General features: G+C 46.4%; 2 protein-coding genes across 10 annotated transcripts in view; one reads left to right on the forward strand and one right to left on the reverse strand.

Annotated features, from left to right (window-relative positions):
- DCUN1D2 (defective in cullin neddylation 1 domain containing 2) overlaps window positions 1–1,857 on the reverse strand; it is a 31,605-nt gene extending 29,748 nt beyond the window's left edge. For 2 of the 3 annotated variants that reach the window (XM_006927416.4, XM_006927413.3), the window contains exon 1: window positions 1,645–1,856. The gene's annotated coding sequence lies outside the window, so the exon portion shown is untranslated. Of the gene's footprint in view, window positions 1–1,644 lie in introns of all 3 variants that reach the window. The other variant, XM_045056178.1, reaches the window with a different exon arrangement.
- A 281-nt stretch (window positions 1,858–2,138) lies between these two features.
- Window positions 2,139–19,326, forward strand: part of TMCO3 (transmembrane and coiled-coil domains 3) — a 50,655-nt gene continuing 33,467 nt past the window's right edge. For 2 of the 7 annotated variants that reach the window (XM_006927421.5, XM_019829877.3), the window contains exons 1-7: window positions 2,142–2,389; window positions 6,009–6,115; window positions 10,948–11,471; window positions 13,002–13,181; window positions 14,673–14,864; window positions 15,724–15,852; window positions 18,438–18,530. In XM_006927421.5, the coding sequence (XP_006927483.2) occupies window positions 11,028–11,471; window positions 13,002–13,181; window positions 14,673–14,864; window positions 15,724–15,852; window positions 18,438–18,530 (1,038 nt within the window). In that variant the 5' untranslated portion in view covers window positions 2,142–2,389; window positions 6,009–6,115; window positions 10,948–11,027. Of the gene's footprint in view, window positions 2,390–6,008; window positions 6,116–9,447; window positions 9,508–10,947; window positions 11,472–13,001; window positions 13,182–14,672; window positions 14,865–15,723; window positions 15,853–18,437; window positions 18,531–19,326 lie in introns of those variants that run through there. The other 5 variants (XM_019829866.3, XM_006927417.5, XM_003980537.5 and 2 more) reach the window with 5 other exon arrangements.

The following is a 19,326-nucleotide window of genomic DNA, read 5'->3' on the forward strand; positions in this document are numbered from 1 at the left end:
GTGGGTGCATCCTGCCTGGGCAGCACGCTGAGCCAACAGGGTCATCCAGAAACTTCCGGCCGCACTGCCCACTGAGCTCCCTCTTGGTTTCCGAGCCAACTCTCTCAGTCTTCTTGTCTCTCTGGGCAGCCCTTCTCGGTCTCCGTCTTTGCTGCTTTTACCCCCCGAGTTCTGCCCTCAAGCCTCTGCTCTTTGCCCTACACACTCCTCCCAAACCATCTCTCTCCTGTTGGAAACCTGCTCACCAGCCTCCCACTACCATGAGGACAAAAGCGAGCATGTTCTTCCTGAGCCCCAGAAGACCCTGCACAACCTGACTCCAGTTCCCTCAGCAGCCTCCCACGGGCCACGTTCCCCTGACTCTGCACTTTCCGTAGGCAGCCGCATCTGCCAATTCTGGGGACTTATCACCGAGCTTGTTCCTGCTGCCCAGGGGACCGCAGCTGTCTGGCTGCCCTCCCCACCTCACTCAGTCTGGAGAATTCAGCCCACACAGCATCAGTTCCCGTTACTGTGGCTTTGCCATCACTGCCCTAGCATCCGGTGCCACTCACCCACCCCATACGTTCCCAGAACTTGTGCCTCTCCCCAGCCCTTATCCCAACTGTAATAAAATGGTCGTGCTTGTCTCACTGCTAGGACATCGGCTCCGTGAACACCAAACCCACACGTGTCTGCTCACCATCAACCCCCAGCACCGTGTACACTACCTTCCTTGCACAGAGAAACCTCTGAATTTATTGAATAAACGATGAAACCCACCGGCTATCATGGTTTCCACTACATTTCAAAACAGGCGTGTGCTTCCCGAAGCCCCTCTTCTGAGCTGCGGATCCGTATGTCCGACCAGCCAGGAGATTCCTCTCTCCTTTCATCCCTACTGCGTTGTTTTCCCACGTGAACCTGCTCTTCCTTCTACAGTTCCTAATTTGGTCAATGATATCACCACCTGCTCAGGTACCCGAGCCGCGTCTGAATAGTTCAGTGAAGATCCTCCCTCTGCCTCCTCTCATCCTTCTCATTCCGACAGAAAATCTTTGATGCAAGTCTTCACCTCTTCCTACCTAGATTATTACAACAGCTTCCTAATTGGTCTCCCCTGCAGCCCTGACCGCTCTGATCCAAATCCTCCTCTCCTCTTGACAAAACACAAACGTGGTCACATCACACACACCTCGCCTTCTCAAAAACTTTTTATGGCTCCCATCAGCTCCTGGATAAACCCTACAGTCCCCAGCACGGAATACAAGCCTGCTTGTGCAGTGTTCCCTTCCTTGACTCTCAATTCCACCTGCTAGCCACAACGGATTCGTGCTCATGCTCAAAAGCGCTACTTTCCCTGCTTCATCTCCAAGTTGCTAGTTTGCCCAAAACGTCCTTCGCTCCTCGTTCACTGGCTGCTCGCGTTTCCGCGGAGGCACGGTTCACTCCGCTGTTCGCTCGGTGCCCCCATTTCATCAGACAGCCGTCAGGTTCCCACCTGCGTGCCTCCCTGCAGGGGCCCCAGGGCCGGCGGCCCGGCGGAGACCCCGCCGCCCCCGTGACCTTTGCGCCCAGCGCCCCCCTACCCCCGCCTCCCAGCGCTCCCCGGCCCCCAGGTACGCAGAAGGGATTCGGCGACAGGCGACACCGCAGGCCACCTACCATTCTCCCCGGCGCTCCCCAGCTTCTCGTCGGCTCCGGTCGTCTGCGCAGGGGCCCCGGCTCGGCCGCGCTGTCCTCGACCTCGGCGTTCGCTCCCGGGACACCTGCCGGGGAAGGGGCGCAGGGGCACAGAGGCAGGTCCCGCCAGGGGAACTCCATCACCCGGCGTGCACAGGGCCACCCAGAGGCCCACGACACCCCTCAGGCCCCGCCCCTCTCCAACGTGCACTGCGTCGCCCGGGGGCCCATGGGACCCCACCTCCCTCGCTCCCTCCTCACTGCTGCGTGCACAGCGCCGCCCAGCGACAATGTGACTCGCGGGCATCGCTCCCGCCTCCGACCCGGCACTGCGCTGCCCGGGGTCCGACGGCACCCAGGCCGGCCCCGTCCTACAAATCCCGACGCGCACTGCGCCGCCAGGGGGCCGACGGGACCGGGGTCGGCCCCGTCCTACAAATCCCGATGCGCACTGCGCCACCGGGGGCCGACGGGACCTAGGCTCCGCCCCTTTCAGGGGGACGCGTTTCGGTGTGGGCAGCGTCCGCCGCGGCGGCCCTTCTGAGAGGGCGACGGACAGCCAAGACCCTCCCCGCGCCCGACAGCGTCCTCGTCCCCGTCCCCTCCCGGTCCCCGCCCTGGGGGCGGGCCTGCCGCCTGGAGAGGGATGCGGGTAAGGTGCGTCCCTGTCCGCTCCTTGGCTCGCAGCGCCGGAGAACCAGACGCACCGCTGTCGGGCCTCGTCCAGGTGAGCGCTGCTCGAGGTTCGGGCGAAAGGCGCCGGGCCTCGAGGCTCCCTCCGGGGGGGGTCTCCCCTTCCGGTGATCCCCTTTCCTGGTCTCCTCCTCGGTCTCTGTCCCCGGGGTCTTCCTCCCCGGATCTCGCACCCGGGGTACCCACCCGCCCCCGGCCTCCCCTTCCCGGGTCTCCCTCCTCGGTCTCCGTCGCCGGGGTCTCCCACCCGGGTGCTCCCTCCCCGGTCCCTTTCTCCTCCCTTCCCGAGGGTATCCCCTCTCCCGGACTTCCTCACCCGTTTCTCCTCTCTCGTGGCGGGGGCTGCCCTCGGGGTCTCCCTTCCTTCCCTTCGGAGGCCTCACGCAGATTCGAGTCCCGCTCTCCATTTCTACTCCTGCGTGGAGCGTGGAGGAAGACTGCTTCTAAAGACAGGGGTCCTGGCAGTGGTTCTGGAGGGCTGTGAGCGGGACAGTGGTGGGGTGTCCGGCCTCTTGCACCGCCACGACTTAAAGTTTATGGGTAAAACTGGGGAAGCTGCCAAAGTAAACGGTTGGCATGTCGGTTCATAGGTTCCCCAAGCAGAGGCTCTACAGTTCTCACCGGTGTGGTGGCTACTCTAGTTAACGGGAGGCACACGGAAGATCCAACGCGGCCTGCCACCGCTGTGCATCCCCGCCAGGCCTCCACCTCCTGGCAGAGGGAGGGGAGACCCGCTGAGGGCTGGATTTCAGAGGCCAGCTCACCTTCCCAGCAGCATAAGCTGGGAGGTGCCATCCCCAGTGGTGTGAGGGTGCCGGCCAGTGGTCTCCTTCACTGGTCCCCTTTTAGCCTGAGCCTGTCTTCGCGGTTCCAGAGAAAGAGGGAGCGCAGGTAGCTGATCTCTGACCTTTTCAGGCTCTGCCTCTGGGTCCTTTTTGGATCTTGCTTGGTAGCACCTGAGTAAACATAAGTAATGGTTGAACACTTTTTGGGAACGCAGTTAGGCTTTGATCACATTTGTTAGTTTACATAATTACCTAGGTATAAGGTAGTTCTGCTTTTTCCTGTTTAAACATTTTTCTGATCATTCTTTGGATCAGAGTGTCTTACTGGTTCGTTTTTTTCTTTTAATACCAACTTTTTAAAACTTAGTACATCAGTGGTTGGATTACTTAATGGAATAATGGTTTTGTAGTTCAGTTAACATCAAGTACTTTAAAGCTTCTTAATATCTGTAAAAATTTTTCTTTCTCTTTCCTTCCTCTCTCCCTTTTGTAACTTATTCTCTAATTCTTTTTCTAATTAGATATGAATCTGGAAGTTGTATTTATAAGATTATAAGTAGTTTATCTTTTAAGAATTATGCTGTTATCATTCAATTTGTTCACATTTAAAATACGGTTTTTGTGGTCCCTGTCAAAATAACTCCAGCATTCTTCACAGAGCTAAAACAAACAATCCTAAAATTTGTATGGAACCAGAAAAGACCCCGAAGGGCCAAAGCAATCTTGAAAAAGAAAACCAAAGCAGGAGGCATCACAATCCCAGACTTCAAGCTATACTACAAAGCTCTAATCATCAAGACAGTATGGTACTGGCACAAGAACAGACACTCAGATCAATGGAACAGAATAGAGAACCCAGAAGTGGACCCACAAACAATGGCCAACTAATCTTTGACAAAGCAGGAAAGAATATCCAATAGATTAAAGACAGTCTCTTCACCAAGTGGTGCTGGGAAAAGTGGACAGCGACATGCAGAAGAATGAACCTGGACCACTTTCTTACACCAGACACAAAAATAAACTCAAAATGGATGAAAGACCTCAATGTAAGACAGGAAGCCATCAAAATCCTCGAGGAGAAAGCAGGCAAAAACCTCTTTAATCTTGGCTGCAGCAACTTCTTATTCAACACATCTCTCTACAAGCAAGAGAAACAGAAGCAAAAACGAACTATTGAGACCTCATCAAAATAAAAAGCTTCTGCACAGTGAAGGAAACAATCAGCAAAACTAAAAGGCAACCGACAGAATGGGAGAAGATATTTGCAAATGAAAAAGCAGATAAAGGGTTAGTTCCAAAATTTATAAAGAACTTACCAAACTCAACACCCCCCCCCCGAAAAATATAAATAATCCAGTGAAGAAATGGGCAAAAGACATGAATAAACACTTTTCCAAAGAAGACATCCTGATGGCCAACTGACACATGAAAAGATGCTCAACATCACTCATCATCAGGGAAATACAAATCAAAACCACCATGAGATACCACCTCACACCTGTCAGAATGGCTAACAGTAACAACTCAGGCAACAACAGACGTTGGCAAGAATGTGGAGAAAGAGGATCTCTTTTGCATTGTTGGTGGCAATGCAAGCTGGTGCAGGCACTCTGGAAAACAGTATGGAGGTTCCTCAAAAAAATAAAAATAGAACTACCCTATGACCCAGCAATTGCACTACTAGGAATTTACCCAGGGGATACAGGAGTGCTGTTTCGAAGGGGCATATGCCCTCCAATGTCTATAGCAGCGCTATTAACAATAGAGTATGGAAAGAGCCCAAATGTCCATCGATGGATGAATGGATATAGAAGATGTGGTATCCATATACAATGTAGTATTACTCGGCAATCAAAAAGAATGAAATCTTGCCACTTGCAAGGATGTGGATAGAACTAGAGAGTATTATGTTAAGCGAAATGAGTCAGAGAAAGACAAATATTATATGACTTCACTCATACGAGGGCCTTAAGATACAAAAAAGATGAAGGGGCACCTGGGTGGCTCAGTTGGTTGGGCGTCCGACTTCGGCTCAGGTCACGATCTCACTATTCGTGGGTTCGAGCCCCGCGTCGTGCTCTGTGCTGACAATGTGGAGCCTGCTTGGGATTCTCTGTCCCTCCATATCTCTGCCCTTCCCTCTCTCTCTGTCTCTCTCTTTCTCAACAATAAACATTAAAAATATTTTTAAATAAAAAAGTAAATGGGCACCTGGGTGGCTCACTAGGTTAAGCATCCAACTTCAGCTCAGGTCATGGCTCACGGTTCATGAGTTCGAGCCCCACTTCAGGCTCTGTGCTGTCAGTTCAGAGCCTGGAGCCTGCTTCAGATTCTGTGTCTCCCTCTTTCTCTGCCCCTCCCCCACTCACGCTCTGTCTCTATCAAAAAATGAATAAACATTAAAAAAAATTTTTTTAAAAGATACAAAAAAGATGAACATAAGGGAAGGGAAGGAAAAATAATATGAAAACGGGGACAAAACATAAGAGACTCTTAAATATAGAGAACAAACAGAGGGTTGCTGGAGGGATTGTGGGAGGGGGTATGAGCTAAATGGGTAAGGGGCATTAAGGAATCTACTCCTGAAATCATTATTGCACTGTATGCTAACAACTTGGATGTAAATTAAAAAATTAAGACGTTATTTAAAAAATAAAATACGAGTTTTAAGTTAAATTCTTCACAAATTAGATTGAAGTAGGTTATTTCCATTGGGGAGTTTGCTTCCTAAGACCTTTCCACGAGCACCTCTTTTGTTTCCTGTTCATTTCCTGTGTTGTACTGAATCTGGAAGTGTTGCTGGTATCACAAAGAAATTCTAACTTGATGCCATTTCCTACAACTCACCCTTATATTTTTCTTTTTCAGAACAAGGTAAATAACCAGTTTGGGCTGGTTAACGTTGCTCCTGCCACACCCCTGCTGCTTGCTCGGAATCTTCCGCACACAGCGCCAGGCACTGCATTGGGTACCAGGTCAGTACCGCATATGGAGGGCCCCGGTTCACTGAGTGCATGGGGGCGGGGGTCCTTCCAAAGAGCTGGGTTGGAGCCTGGCTGGGCTGGCCTCTGCCTCACAGACAGTGGCTGCTGTCCTGGTGGGTTGAATAAACTTGATTCTTTCTCAGCAGTTTGATTGAGAAAATTGGAGACACTGGGTCTGGAAGGTCCAGAGGAAGAGAGGGCATGGGGGACCCCGTGGCTGCATGTGAGGAGAAGGCTGGGAGGCAGAGCCAGGAGATTTTCAAATTGTGGCCATTGTAGAAAATTGGGCAAAGTAGAGGAGTCGCCCCTCCCTCTGCTTTTCCTCCTCTCCGCTGAGCTCTCTGCAGGGACTTCAGCAACCCCAGTGCTCTAGGGTTCTGTGGGTCCTGATAGCAGATGTCTAAGGAGACAGTCCCTTTGCATACCCTGTGGTGCTCATAGCACTCAGAGATAGAGGCCTGTGGGAGAGAGCTTTACTTGGGTGCCTTAGGTCTGAGAAAGGCCAGTCTTAGACTGTGTTATTGTGCTTTGCTCGTGAGTTTTTATCCACTAAATGACATGTGACACTTATGAATTACTAAGCACTTTTAATAGAGTAAAAGTATGTGATTTCTATATAATATGACGAGTTAAAAGCATTGGAAATTTTTTGGGGCGCCTGGGTGGCTCAGTTGATTAAGCTTCCGACTCTTGATTTTGGCTCAGTTCGTGAATTGAGCCCTTGTGTTGGGCACTGGGCATGAAACCTGCTTAAGATTCTCTCTCCCTCTGCAGTCCCTGTTCACGTTCTCTCTAAAAAAAAAAAAAAGAAAAAAAGAAAAAGAAAAAAATTGGGCAAAGCTGTGGAGATATATTTTATTTTTTTGTGTAAGTGTTCATTGTTGCAGGGGCAGAGGGGCAGAGAGAGAAGGAGACAGAGGACCTGAAGCGGGCTCTGGGCTGTCAGCACAGAGCCTGATATGGGGCTCACACTCACGAACCCGGAGATCATGGCCTGAGCCAAAGTCAGACATTCAACCGACTGAGCCACCCAGGTGCCCCATGACATATTTTAAGTAATGTTGAAATATGTGTAAGTAGAAACTTTGGGGACTAGTTGTATTCCAAGTACTGATTTTGTCGTTGCTCTAAATGAAAAGTGACATTGGGTTTTCATGTAGCAGAGACATCTTGAAGACCTTCGGCTCTGGTTGAGGGCATTTCCTAGTTTAAAAAGAAGTGTCTGTCAGGTTAGTGGAAAACAGTAAGCATTTGTGTTGAATTTTTAAAACTGTATTTTGAGATGCTTATAGATTCATATACCGTTATAAGAAATAATACAGAGAAATCCTATAGATCCTTCACCCAGATTTCCCCAGTGGTAGCTCCTGATTAAAAATAGAGTCTAAGCAGAAGATTGCATCTATTTGACCCACTCACCTTACTCACATGGCATGTTTTACGATCTGCCATTTCTGTCACGTGTTGATTCCTGTGGCCGCCAGCGCCATCAAGACACAGACCATTTCTATCCCACGGGGTCCCTCCTCCCTCTTCCCTGACAGCCACTCCATCTCTACAGTTAGTCCCTGAACAGTGCTGTACGTGGAATTGTAGGGTGTGTGGGATCAGCCCTCCTTGCAGCCTTGAGGTCCACCCAGGTTGTATCAGTGACTCAAGGTATAGAAATTCTAGGAATTTGTTGTAAAAATATAATAAATCAAAAGTGTCATTTTTATAATTAAAAACAATAATAAAATAGCACTAGAGCTAAAAAAGTTTATTATTTACTCAAGAAAAAGCATGCTATAATTTAGTAGTTTACAGGATTTGGTAGCCAAGTTTAAAGGTAAGATGAAATGAATTTATGAAAAAGTGATTGATGTTTTCAGAGTCTGTAAATAATTTCAGTGTCATGTCCACATGTCCATGACTTGAGCTTATTTGAGTGGAAGTATTAGTATGACCACAATTAAAGTTCTCAATAATTTCTCGTAAAAATTAATAGTCCTTTATGTGTCATAGAGTAGAGTTATAACTATTTAATTTCAAGAATTTGTTTGAGGAAGGAACCAGAAATGAATGAAGGGGTGTTTGTTGTTCACACACAGACTGTGTGGCAGGTTGTCTGAAGTTTGAAATCCATAAAAGAATCATTTTTTGAGATCTTTTAGGGAAAATGGGAAACATTAGCAAAGCATCAGAAATGTCTGTCTTGGTTCTGAAAATACTAGAAAAGCATGTATTTATCAACATTGAATTCTTTCTCTCCCCTGGAACAATAGAAGTTCAGCAGTGAAGTGAGTTATTAAAATAACAGATTAACTATCTTGCTAGGCACTACTGAGATTGGGTAATCATTTATTTATTTTTAAGGTGGTAACGCTTACTTAAGTTGTATTAAAGCTATAACAAAGGGACACTTGGGTGGAGCATCCATCAGACTCTTGATTTCGACTCAGGTCATGACCTTGAGATTTGTGGTATCAAGTCCCCGCCTCTGCACTGGCCTCTGTACTGACCGGGAGTACCCTGCTTGGGATTGTCTCCCTCCCTCTCTCTCTGCCCCTCCCCACCCCACCTCATGCGCATGCGCGCGTGCACTCTCGCGCTCTAAATAAACATTAAAAAAAATTGTAATATAAAGTTGGGTAATTTAGACAGCACATTGTCACTTATCCTAACAAGTTAGGGGAAAAAGTGAAACATTGTAGGTAAATAAATTCTCTGTGACGTTACAAACTGATATATCGAAAAATGTATTGAAATTGAACAGTTTCCTGACTTTATAACCAGAATATTGAGGTAGAATGTAGTTTTTTCTTGGTGACTTTTGATGGGCAGGTTTCCCTGCTGTCCTCCAATAGTGGTATTTTTGGTGTCTACGGAAAGGTGTAGTTCAGTCCTCACCAGACTCCCTGGGCTGCTAGTCTTTGCCAGGTTCTTGTGCTGGTTTCAGAAGCTCTGTTTTATCTCCACTTTCTATTGGCTGTCATTTTTGGTTTGGAATTTTCTGCCTAGATAAGCCACACTCTCATTTTTTCTGCATCTGATCTGCTTTGCCTGGGAAACCAGAATAAACTTGTTAGAATTGGGATTACTAGTAAAACTGAGGTATAGATACTTGTTTTAGTAAACACTTTAATGATTAGTATATATTAATATTTTGTTTTCTTTAATTTTTTTAATGTTTATGTCTGAGAGAAAGAGAGAGAGCACAAGCAGGGAAGGGGCAGAAGGAGAGGGAGACACAGAATCCGAAGCAGGCCCCAGGCTCTGAGCTATCAGCAAAGAGCCCGACACGGGACTTGAACCCACAAACTGAGATCGTGACCTGAGCCCAAGTTGGACGCTCAACTGACTGAGCCACCCAGGCACCCCTGATATTTTGTTTTCTTTAAACTGTAAGTCTTGTGTAAATGGTAGGTTTGGTTTCTTTCTTTTTTTTTTTTTTTCTTAAATGTTTATTTTGGAGAAAGAGAGCACACAGGAGAGCATGTGGGGGAGGGGTGGAGAGAATCCCAAGCAGGCTCAGCACTGTCAGCGCAGAGCCCAGCTCAGGGGCTCAAACCCATTGACCGTGAGATAATGACCTGAGCTGAAATCAAGTGTCAGATGCTTAACTGACTGAGCCACCCCGTGTTTTTTCTTTTTTGACGTAACTACTGGTGCCCAGAGATCTAGTTGCCAGGTTCAGTGGTGTTTTTAGGGTGTGTCTCTCTTGCCTGTCTTGTGTTTTATTACCTCTTCCTTCTTTGCTCTGTATTTCCTACCTTTGGAGTCATTGCTTCGTTGTGACCTTGCTAACACCTGTAGCAGCTTGTACCTGCTCCTTGATGACTCTGTCCACTGGAAGATGCAGTCCTGTCCTTCGAGTGTGATCTGGGCACCGCAGCTGCAGCACCCCCTGCTGCCTGCACCAAAGCCTTCACCTCATCACGGCCAGGGTCCTGTGTGTGCTTCACTTGCTGGGGTAGTCATACAGGTGCTTGGGCTCTTCCTGAAGAGAGGAAGAGAAGGAGGCTGAATTTGGGAGATAGAAAGTGTTTGAACATTTAGTAAAACCCTAGTGATCCAGACATGGTTGTGTTTTGTGATTTTCTTTTTCTGTGTTTGACATCTTGTTAGCATTAAACTGTGACTTTGGAAATTTGGCAGAATTCCAAACGATTTTGGAAAGAAAACAGTACAGTAAGCTAGTAGCAGCTCAGACAGTTTTATTTCAGAAATGACGCGGAGCGTGTTTCCTCCAGGCAGTTCACTGATCTGTGATAGGGGAGTTGATGGTGTTTTCTGGCCTTAAATACTTGGATCCTCTTTTTTTTTTTTTTTTTTTTTTCTTTGTTAAGAGAGAGAGCATGAGCAGGGGAGAGGAGCAGAGAGAGAGAGTCTTAAGCAGGCTCCACACTCAGCATGGAGCCCATTGCAGGGCTCGATCTCTTGACTCTGGGATCATGACCTGAGCTGAATTCAAGAGTTGGTTGCTTAACCGACTAGCCACCCAGGTGCCCCAATACATGGATCTCCTTAAGTAGAATTGGTTTTTGTCTTTGGCACATTGTAGATTTAATAGATACACGAAACTGAGTTTTCTTTAAAAAAAATTGCCTTTAATTTCAATGTAACCTTTAGTCTCAAGTCTTTACCAGGCCTTATACTTTAACATTTAGTATTCAATTTTAATCCGGGTGTAATGAATAGTTCAGGTATTAATATTTATCTAGGAAAAATAACATCTTCAAAAAAGTGATAGTTTTTGGATGTAATTATTTAATACTTTAACTCTGATCTCAATAGTAACGAATCATTGTTCAACTATATGTAGCAATAAATCTCTTTTTCAGCTGAAGATGTGTGTCTAAAATGCAAGGTCAGCTGAGCAGGAACCTTAGGACGGCCTTGCCCTGCCCTCTAAAACTGGATCATGAAGGTGCTGGGAAGAAATTACTTCTGGGTGTTGCTTCCACTGCTTCGCTTGATGGCAGATGCTGCGGAACATGAAGAGGTGGCAAAACATGCCATCAAATTGCACCGAGGGAAAGGGGCGGCCATCACTCAGAGGAAGCAGTGGGTCCTCGATGGTTGCAGGAAGCTCTCCGGGCTTCTTCGCCAAAAGACTGTGGTTCTTAACAAACTGAAAAGTGCAATCAGAGCAGTAGAAAAAGACGTTAGCCTGTCAGATGAAGAGAAGCTGTTTCAGGTGCATACGTTTGAAATTTTCCAAAAAGAGCTGAATGAAAGTGAAAATTCAGTGTTCCAGGCCATCTATGGACTGCAGAGAGCCCTGCAAGGAGATTACAGAGATGTTGTGAACATGAAGGAGAGCAGCAGGCAGCGCCTGGAGGCACTGAGAGAGGCTGCGATTAAGGTCAGTCCCGTCCCACCCTGAGCCAAGGAGCAGGTCGAGTAGAGGTCAAGGGACAAGGCAGCTGGTGCTGATGCTTCAGCAGGTGTAGTCTGGCAGGGGCATCCATTCTCAGCAGTGCACACGTGGATTTCCCCTCCTTGTGCACCGTATCTTAGCACAGTTGCATTTCACCACTTCTGGGAGTGCCAGTGCTTTTCTGTGTTGAGATCACAAGGTAATTATACTAGTTACTCAAGTTATCCCAATAAGCTGATGTGTATGAAGTACGTGGTAAATATACTTGTAACTGCAGTCAACATTTTGAGTTTCTGACAAGAATGCCTTTTGGTGTGAAGGTTGGCTGTCTTTAATGCCCATCTACTGAAAACAAAAATACGAAAATTAGTTTTAATATATACTTTTGAAATAAGGATCGTGATGAAATACACTTTTAAAATGAGATAAAACTATTACTATACCAGATGTGATATTATTTATATATGTATTTTTTAATGTTTATTTTTAGAGGCAGAGACAGAACACAAGCAGGGGAGGGCAGAGAGAGAGGGAGACAGAATCTGAAGCAGGCTCCAGGCTCCGAGCTGTCAGCACAGAGCCCGACACGGGGCTCTAACTCACGAACCATGAGATCATAACCTGAGCCAAAGTCGGATGCTTAACCGACTGAGCCACCCAGGCGTCCCTAAACTCCTTTATTTTAAAGAATAGTGGTATTGATTTGAGGTAGTTTTACGATAAAATAGAGAACTAACATGCATTGAGTGATGTTGATCCAAATATGTATGCTTTCTACATGCAGTTTTTGCCTCACATCTCAGGCTAGGTTCTGGGAGGTCACAGCTACAAGAGAGGGGTTGGGTGGTGTTGCCTAGAGAGAGGTCTGTCAAACAGCTACACTTCTCCTTGGGACTGCCTTGCTGCTTCTCTGTTCTAGCTATGCCCCACCCCTTTAAAGTATGAACATATACTTTAATAGTAAGGATGTTGATTTGATTGATAGCTTGAGTTTAAATATGATGGTATAAAACACAGTGGTATTATTGACACCATCCATCAGTTTTCCAAGTAATGCTGTCAGATTCTTCTGGAACAGTTTTTCCTCTGTAACTTGGAATTTGTGTGTATCCTACTTAGAAATTTTTAGCTCAAGAATCAAGTATCACAGGTGTTTTTAGAGTACAGCTGGACCTCCATACACAGTAGGCATGATGTCTGGAATAAAATCTGTTCAGTGAGGATTGTGTATGAATAGCTGACCTTCAGAATTTATCAACAGTAGTAGATTACGTTTGATGATGCGTGCATACAAATAGGCTTCCCTAAACATTTTGCTAAGGTCCATCATGTTTGGGTGATACAGGACACCTGACCTTCTCTCCTTGACTGGAGCTAGCATTACACGTTTATAAATGTATTTGACAGCGAGAGCATGTTGGCTTGCATGGTCCGGCCAGGCCAGGCACCTGAATGAAGTCCTGGTGTGGCCTATTTCTTAATAAACCCCACACTTCATTTCTCACCAATAAACAGGAAGAGACAGAATATGTGGAACTTCTGGCAGCAGAAAAACACCAAGTTGAAGCCCTCAAAAATATGCAACATCAAAACAAAAGTTTATCCATGCTTGATGAAATTCTTGAAGATGTGAGAAAGGCAGCCGATCGCCTAGAGGAAGAGATGGAAGAACATGCTTTTGATGACAATAAATCAGTAAGTAGCATTCCAGAACAATCTCCGCTTTGCTCGGGCTGCTTGCCAAGAGAAAGTATGGTGGAATTTATCAGCTGTTTTCCGTGTGGACTGACAATGGAGATAAAACCAAACGCTTTCGTATCCCAGAGAACGATTTGGTTCGGTTACACAGAAGCACACTATACACCTGTCGTTTTGCCTTATGTTTTTGTCAGTGCCCCCCAGGGGCTTATGTCTGTGCCCTGCTTCCGTGTTCAGGTGGATTGAGACTCTGGGCTCCAGAAAGCGTGCCCTGGGATAGTCAGGTGTCGGTGCTGTTCTGCCCGGGGGAGCCATATGCTCCTGAGAGGAATTGTGTCTGAGGCAGGCATTCGGACTCCCCACTTGCTGTGACATGTTTAGATTCTCTGGGAAGGACGAGATGAGTGCCGAAAACGGACTGTGAGTCCTGAGGACTCAGAAAAGGATGCGGCAGTTAGAGCAAAGGTGAGTGCAGTTCGGGGCGGATGAGCACTGAGCGAGGCTGTCCTGAGCGTGTCCGTGGTGCCAGGGGAGGACACGGGGCTGTCTTTTGAAGGTGGTGCTCTTTTTTCACTGCTCACCGAGTGCTTGTGCGTCAGGGCGTCAGGCTGTCGCTGCCGCAGCTTTTCCAGTGCAGCTCCACCGCTGTTGGCTCAGGGTCCCTGCGGGTCCCACGGGTGAGGGCTTGGCCCAGCACTGCACCCTCCGCTCCAGGCACTGATAATGGGCTCTGGGTTTTCACCTCGGAGGGTCCCACGACCCCTCCTCAGGCTCTCAGAACCCAGGAAGACCATCTGTTTGCCAGGTTACCAGGTCGCTGCAAAGGGTGCAGCCAGAAACAGCTGGGTGGAAGAGGTGAAAGCATGTGCGCAGGGCACTGCGTCCTGTCTGGGCCTACTGCCCTCCTGGCGGGGCGCGTCCATGTGTCCGGCAACCAGAAGCTCCCCGAACCCCATGCTCCAAGCATGTCCCGGAGCTGCCTTGTGCAGGCTCGCGATTCGCTTCACCTCCGGCCCCTCCCCGCCCCAAGGTCACGTGGCTGCTGTCCCTGGTGGCCAGCCTCATCCTGCAGTCATCTAGTGGCTTTCTGAACATCACCTTGCTGGCACAAACTCAGGAGAGGCCGCGAAGGGCTTGTCGGGTGTACCTGTTGCTCCTTATGCTTGGGGAGGCCACGCTGGTTTGGGGGCTGTGGGCCAGGAAGGGGGGTGAAGACCAAACGTATGTTTCTTGTTACAGATCGTACCCTAAATCGTTAAAGTGGGTGTCTGGACGTAATAGAAATCCTAAACGCCTTCATTCTCAGATGGCCCTTGTAACTGAAGCAGCTTTCCTGATTTGTGCTAATGAACATCTGTGGACCTTTCGTCATACCTGACAGAGTGCTAGAAATACTTCTATCGCTCTTCTGTACAGAATTTACGCTCTAAAAATTGAACTTGAAAACATTTCATGGGTTTAATTACATGATGTTGGTTATTTTTACAGGTGAAAGGGGTCAATTTTGAGGCAGTTCTCAGAGTGGAGGAAGAAGACGCCAATTCCAAACAAAACCTTACAAAGCGGGAAGCAGAGGATGATTTGGGTCTTAGCATGCTGATCGACTCCCAGAACAACCGCTATATCTTGACCAAGCCCAGAGACGCGACAATTCCACGTGCAGATCGCCACTTCCTAAAGGTAGTCTGTCTGCTTGCTCCCCTCTTGAAGTCCCCTCTCCCACCTTCCCACTTCCAGGTACTAATGTAAAGTAAGCTTTATTTTCTGAGCCTCGTATTAGGATGCATGACCTTCCTCCTAACAGAGAGATTCTACTAGAATTTCCTATATTTTCCATGACTTGAAACACTTTCTCTTAATTTTTAATTTTTTCCGAAAAGAACGAGGCATTTTAATACTTAGAATGAAAATTAACGTTGCTTTTGAGAATTTGGAAGCCTTTTTGAAGTCAGGAGTCCCTACAGTGGGCTCAAGCTTTGTCACTAACACGGAACATCTGATGAGGTGGAGAAGCTTTGGCTAAGGTATCATCTGTGTAGACACGGGTACAGGATGAGATCCGGCTCCTCCAGAGGTGACTGACATTCCAGACCGAGTTAGCCACGCATCTGCTCCCTCTGAGGCAGCAAGTCTAATAAGAGGATGTGGAGTTATGTAAAGATTCGCAATCGACTGTGTTCTGGTTGGAGATCACTGTTTGGGTTTGGACCAGAGTGGGTAACAGCTGTAGGAGTGGCCAGTGTGGCCTGCTCGGAAGGCTAGTGGGGCTCCAGCAGCATTCCCAAAGCCACAGCTTGTGCTGGTCTTAAAGAGGGGGGCAGCGCAGGCCGAGAGGAAGGACGCTCCCAGTGGCTGATTACTGTACCAATAAACTCAAAGCAGGAAGATCAGCCCAGGGATAGCCTTCCTTTTTTACCACCAAAGTGGAAACTGGGAGGGGCCTAGTCTGCAGAACGTCTGCTTTGTCCAGTAATCAACCCTTTTCTTGCCAACTGTTACCTTAAATTTTTGTGTTTATTTCTGGTTTATTCTCCATTAGGACATTGTTACCATAGGAATGCTGTCTTTACCTTGTGGCTGGCTGTGCACGACGATAGGGTTGCCCACAATGTTTGGTTATATTGTTTGTGGCGTACTTCTGGGGCCTTCAGGACTGAACAGTATTAAGGTAAGAGCAACTGTTTTAGTATCTGTTTAACAAAATACTAAAGAAATGCTCATGAAGACCTAAAAGTTTTGAACTTGAATTAGTAAAGATAGCATTTCCTTATAAACCATATTAAAGAAGATGCTCTTTAGAGTTTATAAGAAATTCCTAAGTCATAAGAAAGTAATTTTGTTAGTGAATGGATGACTTAACTAGAGAAGAAATCCCGTTTATGTCTTTATTTTTTTAATTAAAAAAAAGTTTTTTAAATTTATTTTTTTGAGAGAGACAGAGAGCATGAGCAGGGGAGGGGCAGAGAGAGAGGGAGACACAGAATCTGAAGCAGACTCCAGACTCCAAGCTGTCAGCACAGATCCTGACATGGGGATTAAACTTGTGAACTGCGAGACCATGACCTGAGGGGAAGCTGGCCACTTAACCAACTGAGCCACCCAGGGTACGACAACCCCCCACTCTGTTCATGTCTTTAAACTGTTAGTTTTAAAAATTCTGTTTCCAGTAATAATGATGGATTATGTTATTCAGACACTGAAAGCAACAAAAAATGCTGGGTTAAATGTATAATTTAAAATTTTTTAAAACATTGCAAAGCTGGTAAAGTAGTGGGGATTTTCAAGCCTAAATGTAGGATAATGTGAAAACCCCAGGACGTAGTGAGTGCTGAGGCTGTTGGCTGAACAGAGTGAAGTGAGTTTCATCCTATATCGATGGCACTTGTTGGCAGTGAGGAACAGTTCCAAAGCTTTTGCGGGCTCCAAGATGTGTCCTGTAAATACGCACAGTTCAGACAAAATGAAGAGATTGGCAAGAATAGGTGATGTGTCATATATCCAACACAGAAGCAGTGGTGCAGGTACTGGGAAACACACACGGGAGTCCTGGCACTTCCTAGTTGGGTACGACAGGAGCAGACGGATGGGGGGAGGTGTGGGCATCTGCTCGCAGCCTCACCCTCCTGCTGACGGGCACACCTTGTACCGGGCAGGAAACATCATCATCTCTAACTGAACTCAACAACACGTTCAACTGGCAGGGGCTACCGGCTGAAAGCCCAGGACCTTAGTGAGCAGGTGACCACTGACTGACATGGGGTGGGGGGTGCTCTTGTGGGCTGGGCTCAACCTGGTGGGGTGGTCTCTGGGAAACACTGTTTTAATTCAATTTTCTGAATTCATAATCTCCATACAGTTGAGAACAAAATGGTGTAAGTACAAAAAATTTTAAGTTGTAGGTGGAGAATCTCTGTCTTGTCCTGTCCCATCCCTCCCTTTCCAGAGTATTTATGAACAATAGCAAATACAAACGTATTTTCCTTTTTTCTTCAGAGCAAAGGTTGCTTATAAGCCAAGAATTCAGGCTGAATAATAATAGAGTCTGAGTAAGGTAATAAATACAACTGGAGGCTACCAATATTATAGTTCCTAACAAATTTGCTGTATCTTGGTAAATAACATAATTACAGTAAACCAGGATGAAGACCCAAGAGCATATTAGCCAAAATGGGAGGTGGTTAATGGAGGAAGTGTGACTGTACCAAAATATTTACCTTTTCCTAGTAGGAAGTTAATAGGCTTCTGTGTTATGTTGAGAAGTGCAGATTTAGGTATGTGACTTTCAAGTCATGAGTTTCAGCCTCATTTTAAAAAGGGAAGAAAAATAAAAGCAGTGAGGAAGTATAAAAACCAGGAAACGAAGGAGTAAGAGAAATCTTCTGTTATCACAATGAATATAAGTGGAATAAACTTGCCTGTGGAAAGATACAGGTTTGCAGATGATGTTAGGAAAAAGATGTACAATAAGCAAGGTTCAAAGAGAACAAAATGAGTAAGTGAGGAGGCAGATGCCAGCAAATGGAGGCCTGTCCTCTCGGTGGCTGACAGGGTGCGTGTACGTCCCTGCACAGCAGCTTGGTGCCTGGACATGTGGAGATCTGCTTGCTCTCTTCTTTCAGACGCTGAGTTCGTGGCTCAGTGGAAACCATGAATGTAGATGATCTATGGAGTACCAAATATAACCGTGTAAACAGCATTCTCTGCCATAACATAAAAGCATAAAAACAAACAGCAAATAAAGGACCAGAACCAACACAGCGCACAAGAACGCTGTATACCAGAACCTGTGGGATGTGGCCAATTCAGTTCTCAGGAAAGAAGTTTGTACACATAGTCATGCACAGGCCCGTGCTGGCAGGCCAAAGGAAAGTGGGGCATCTTGATTAAAATGTCCAGCTCAGGTTCAGGTTCAGGTTCAGTGCCTCCCCATCCTCCAGAGAAAGTGAAGGAAGGAGGTAATGAAGAGCGCAGCCTGGAAACAGGTGAATTCGTGAGCTAGTTCTCAGAAAAAGAGATAAAAACAGTCCTTCAGCTAATCAAGAAAAAGGAAAAAAAACCCCGTATAATCAGGAAGTTAAAGCTATGTCAGGGATAGAGGACATTCAGAGAACTAGTTTTAAAAAAATACTGGTTTTTTTTTTGTTTTTTTTTTTAGGATAGTTCCGCTGAGTATGTTAGTACAAGATTGTTCCTTGAAGTATGCTTCATTTGTTAGATACATTAAATTGTGTGGTTTTAAAATTTTGTTCCCAGTCTGTTGTGCAGGTGGAAACCTTAGGAGAGGTTGGCGTGTTCTTTACTCTGTTTCTTGTTGGCCTAGAGTTCTCTCCAGAAAGGCTGAGAAAGGTAAGGGCCTCACCAAGCTGTGTTATCGCCCCCAATTTAAACATCATATGGTTTTAATTTATTTACTTTGTGTTTGTTCATGATTGGACTATCAAGTTAAGTATTTTAGAACAGAATATTCTTTTTATTTTTGGAATATAAATTCTAAAAGATAAAAAATACTAGAAAATGCAAATTCAATGAATGAGTAAAATTAGCTTTCATGTAGCTAATTCCAGAAAATGTCTGAGAAATGATATGTTTGAAATTTAACATGTGGGGGTCCCTCCAAAAAGGTCCAAAACTGTTAGAGGCTGAACTATCTCAGGGATTGAATGTTTGTGTAAAATGAAAATATGTAAAAGACTTGTAGCAGTTAGGACCACGTGTATGAAGAAGTGTGAAACTAAGGGAAGCAACAGTTGCCTTCTAAATTTGTTTGCTTCTAGAACTATTACTTGGAATACTGGAGTATTGCAGAAATGAAAATAGCTGGAGTAAGTTGGAAGTGAGTTAATTAAAAGCTGTGTTTTTGGACGGACACCTCACAAAAGAGGATAGTTGGTCACAAAGCTGGTGGGAGGGCGGGGACAGAAGGGCAGGGAGGGTGACAGCAGTGCTGGTGGACCCCAGGCCACGCCGGCAGGTGGCTCTGGAGTCAGTGTGAGGGCTGGTCGGACAGCAGAGCGGCCTCGCACAACTGACGACCCTTCCCTTGGTGGAGCTGCCCTGGGTCTCCATCCCTAGGAAAGAATGAAGTACAAGGTTTTTCATTAACCCTCGAATAGTCTTCAGCTTCTCGTTGTAGCATTTTTAT

This window comes from Felis catus, chromosome A1 (assembly GCF_018350175.1).
Source record: "Felis catus isolate Fca126 chromosome A1, F.catus_Fca126_mat1.0, whole genome shotgun sequence".
In the NCBI taxonomy this organism is placed as follows: domain Eukaryota; kingdom Metazoa; phylum Chordata; class Mammalia; order Carnivora; family Felidae; genus Felis; species Felis catus.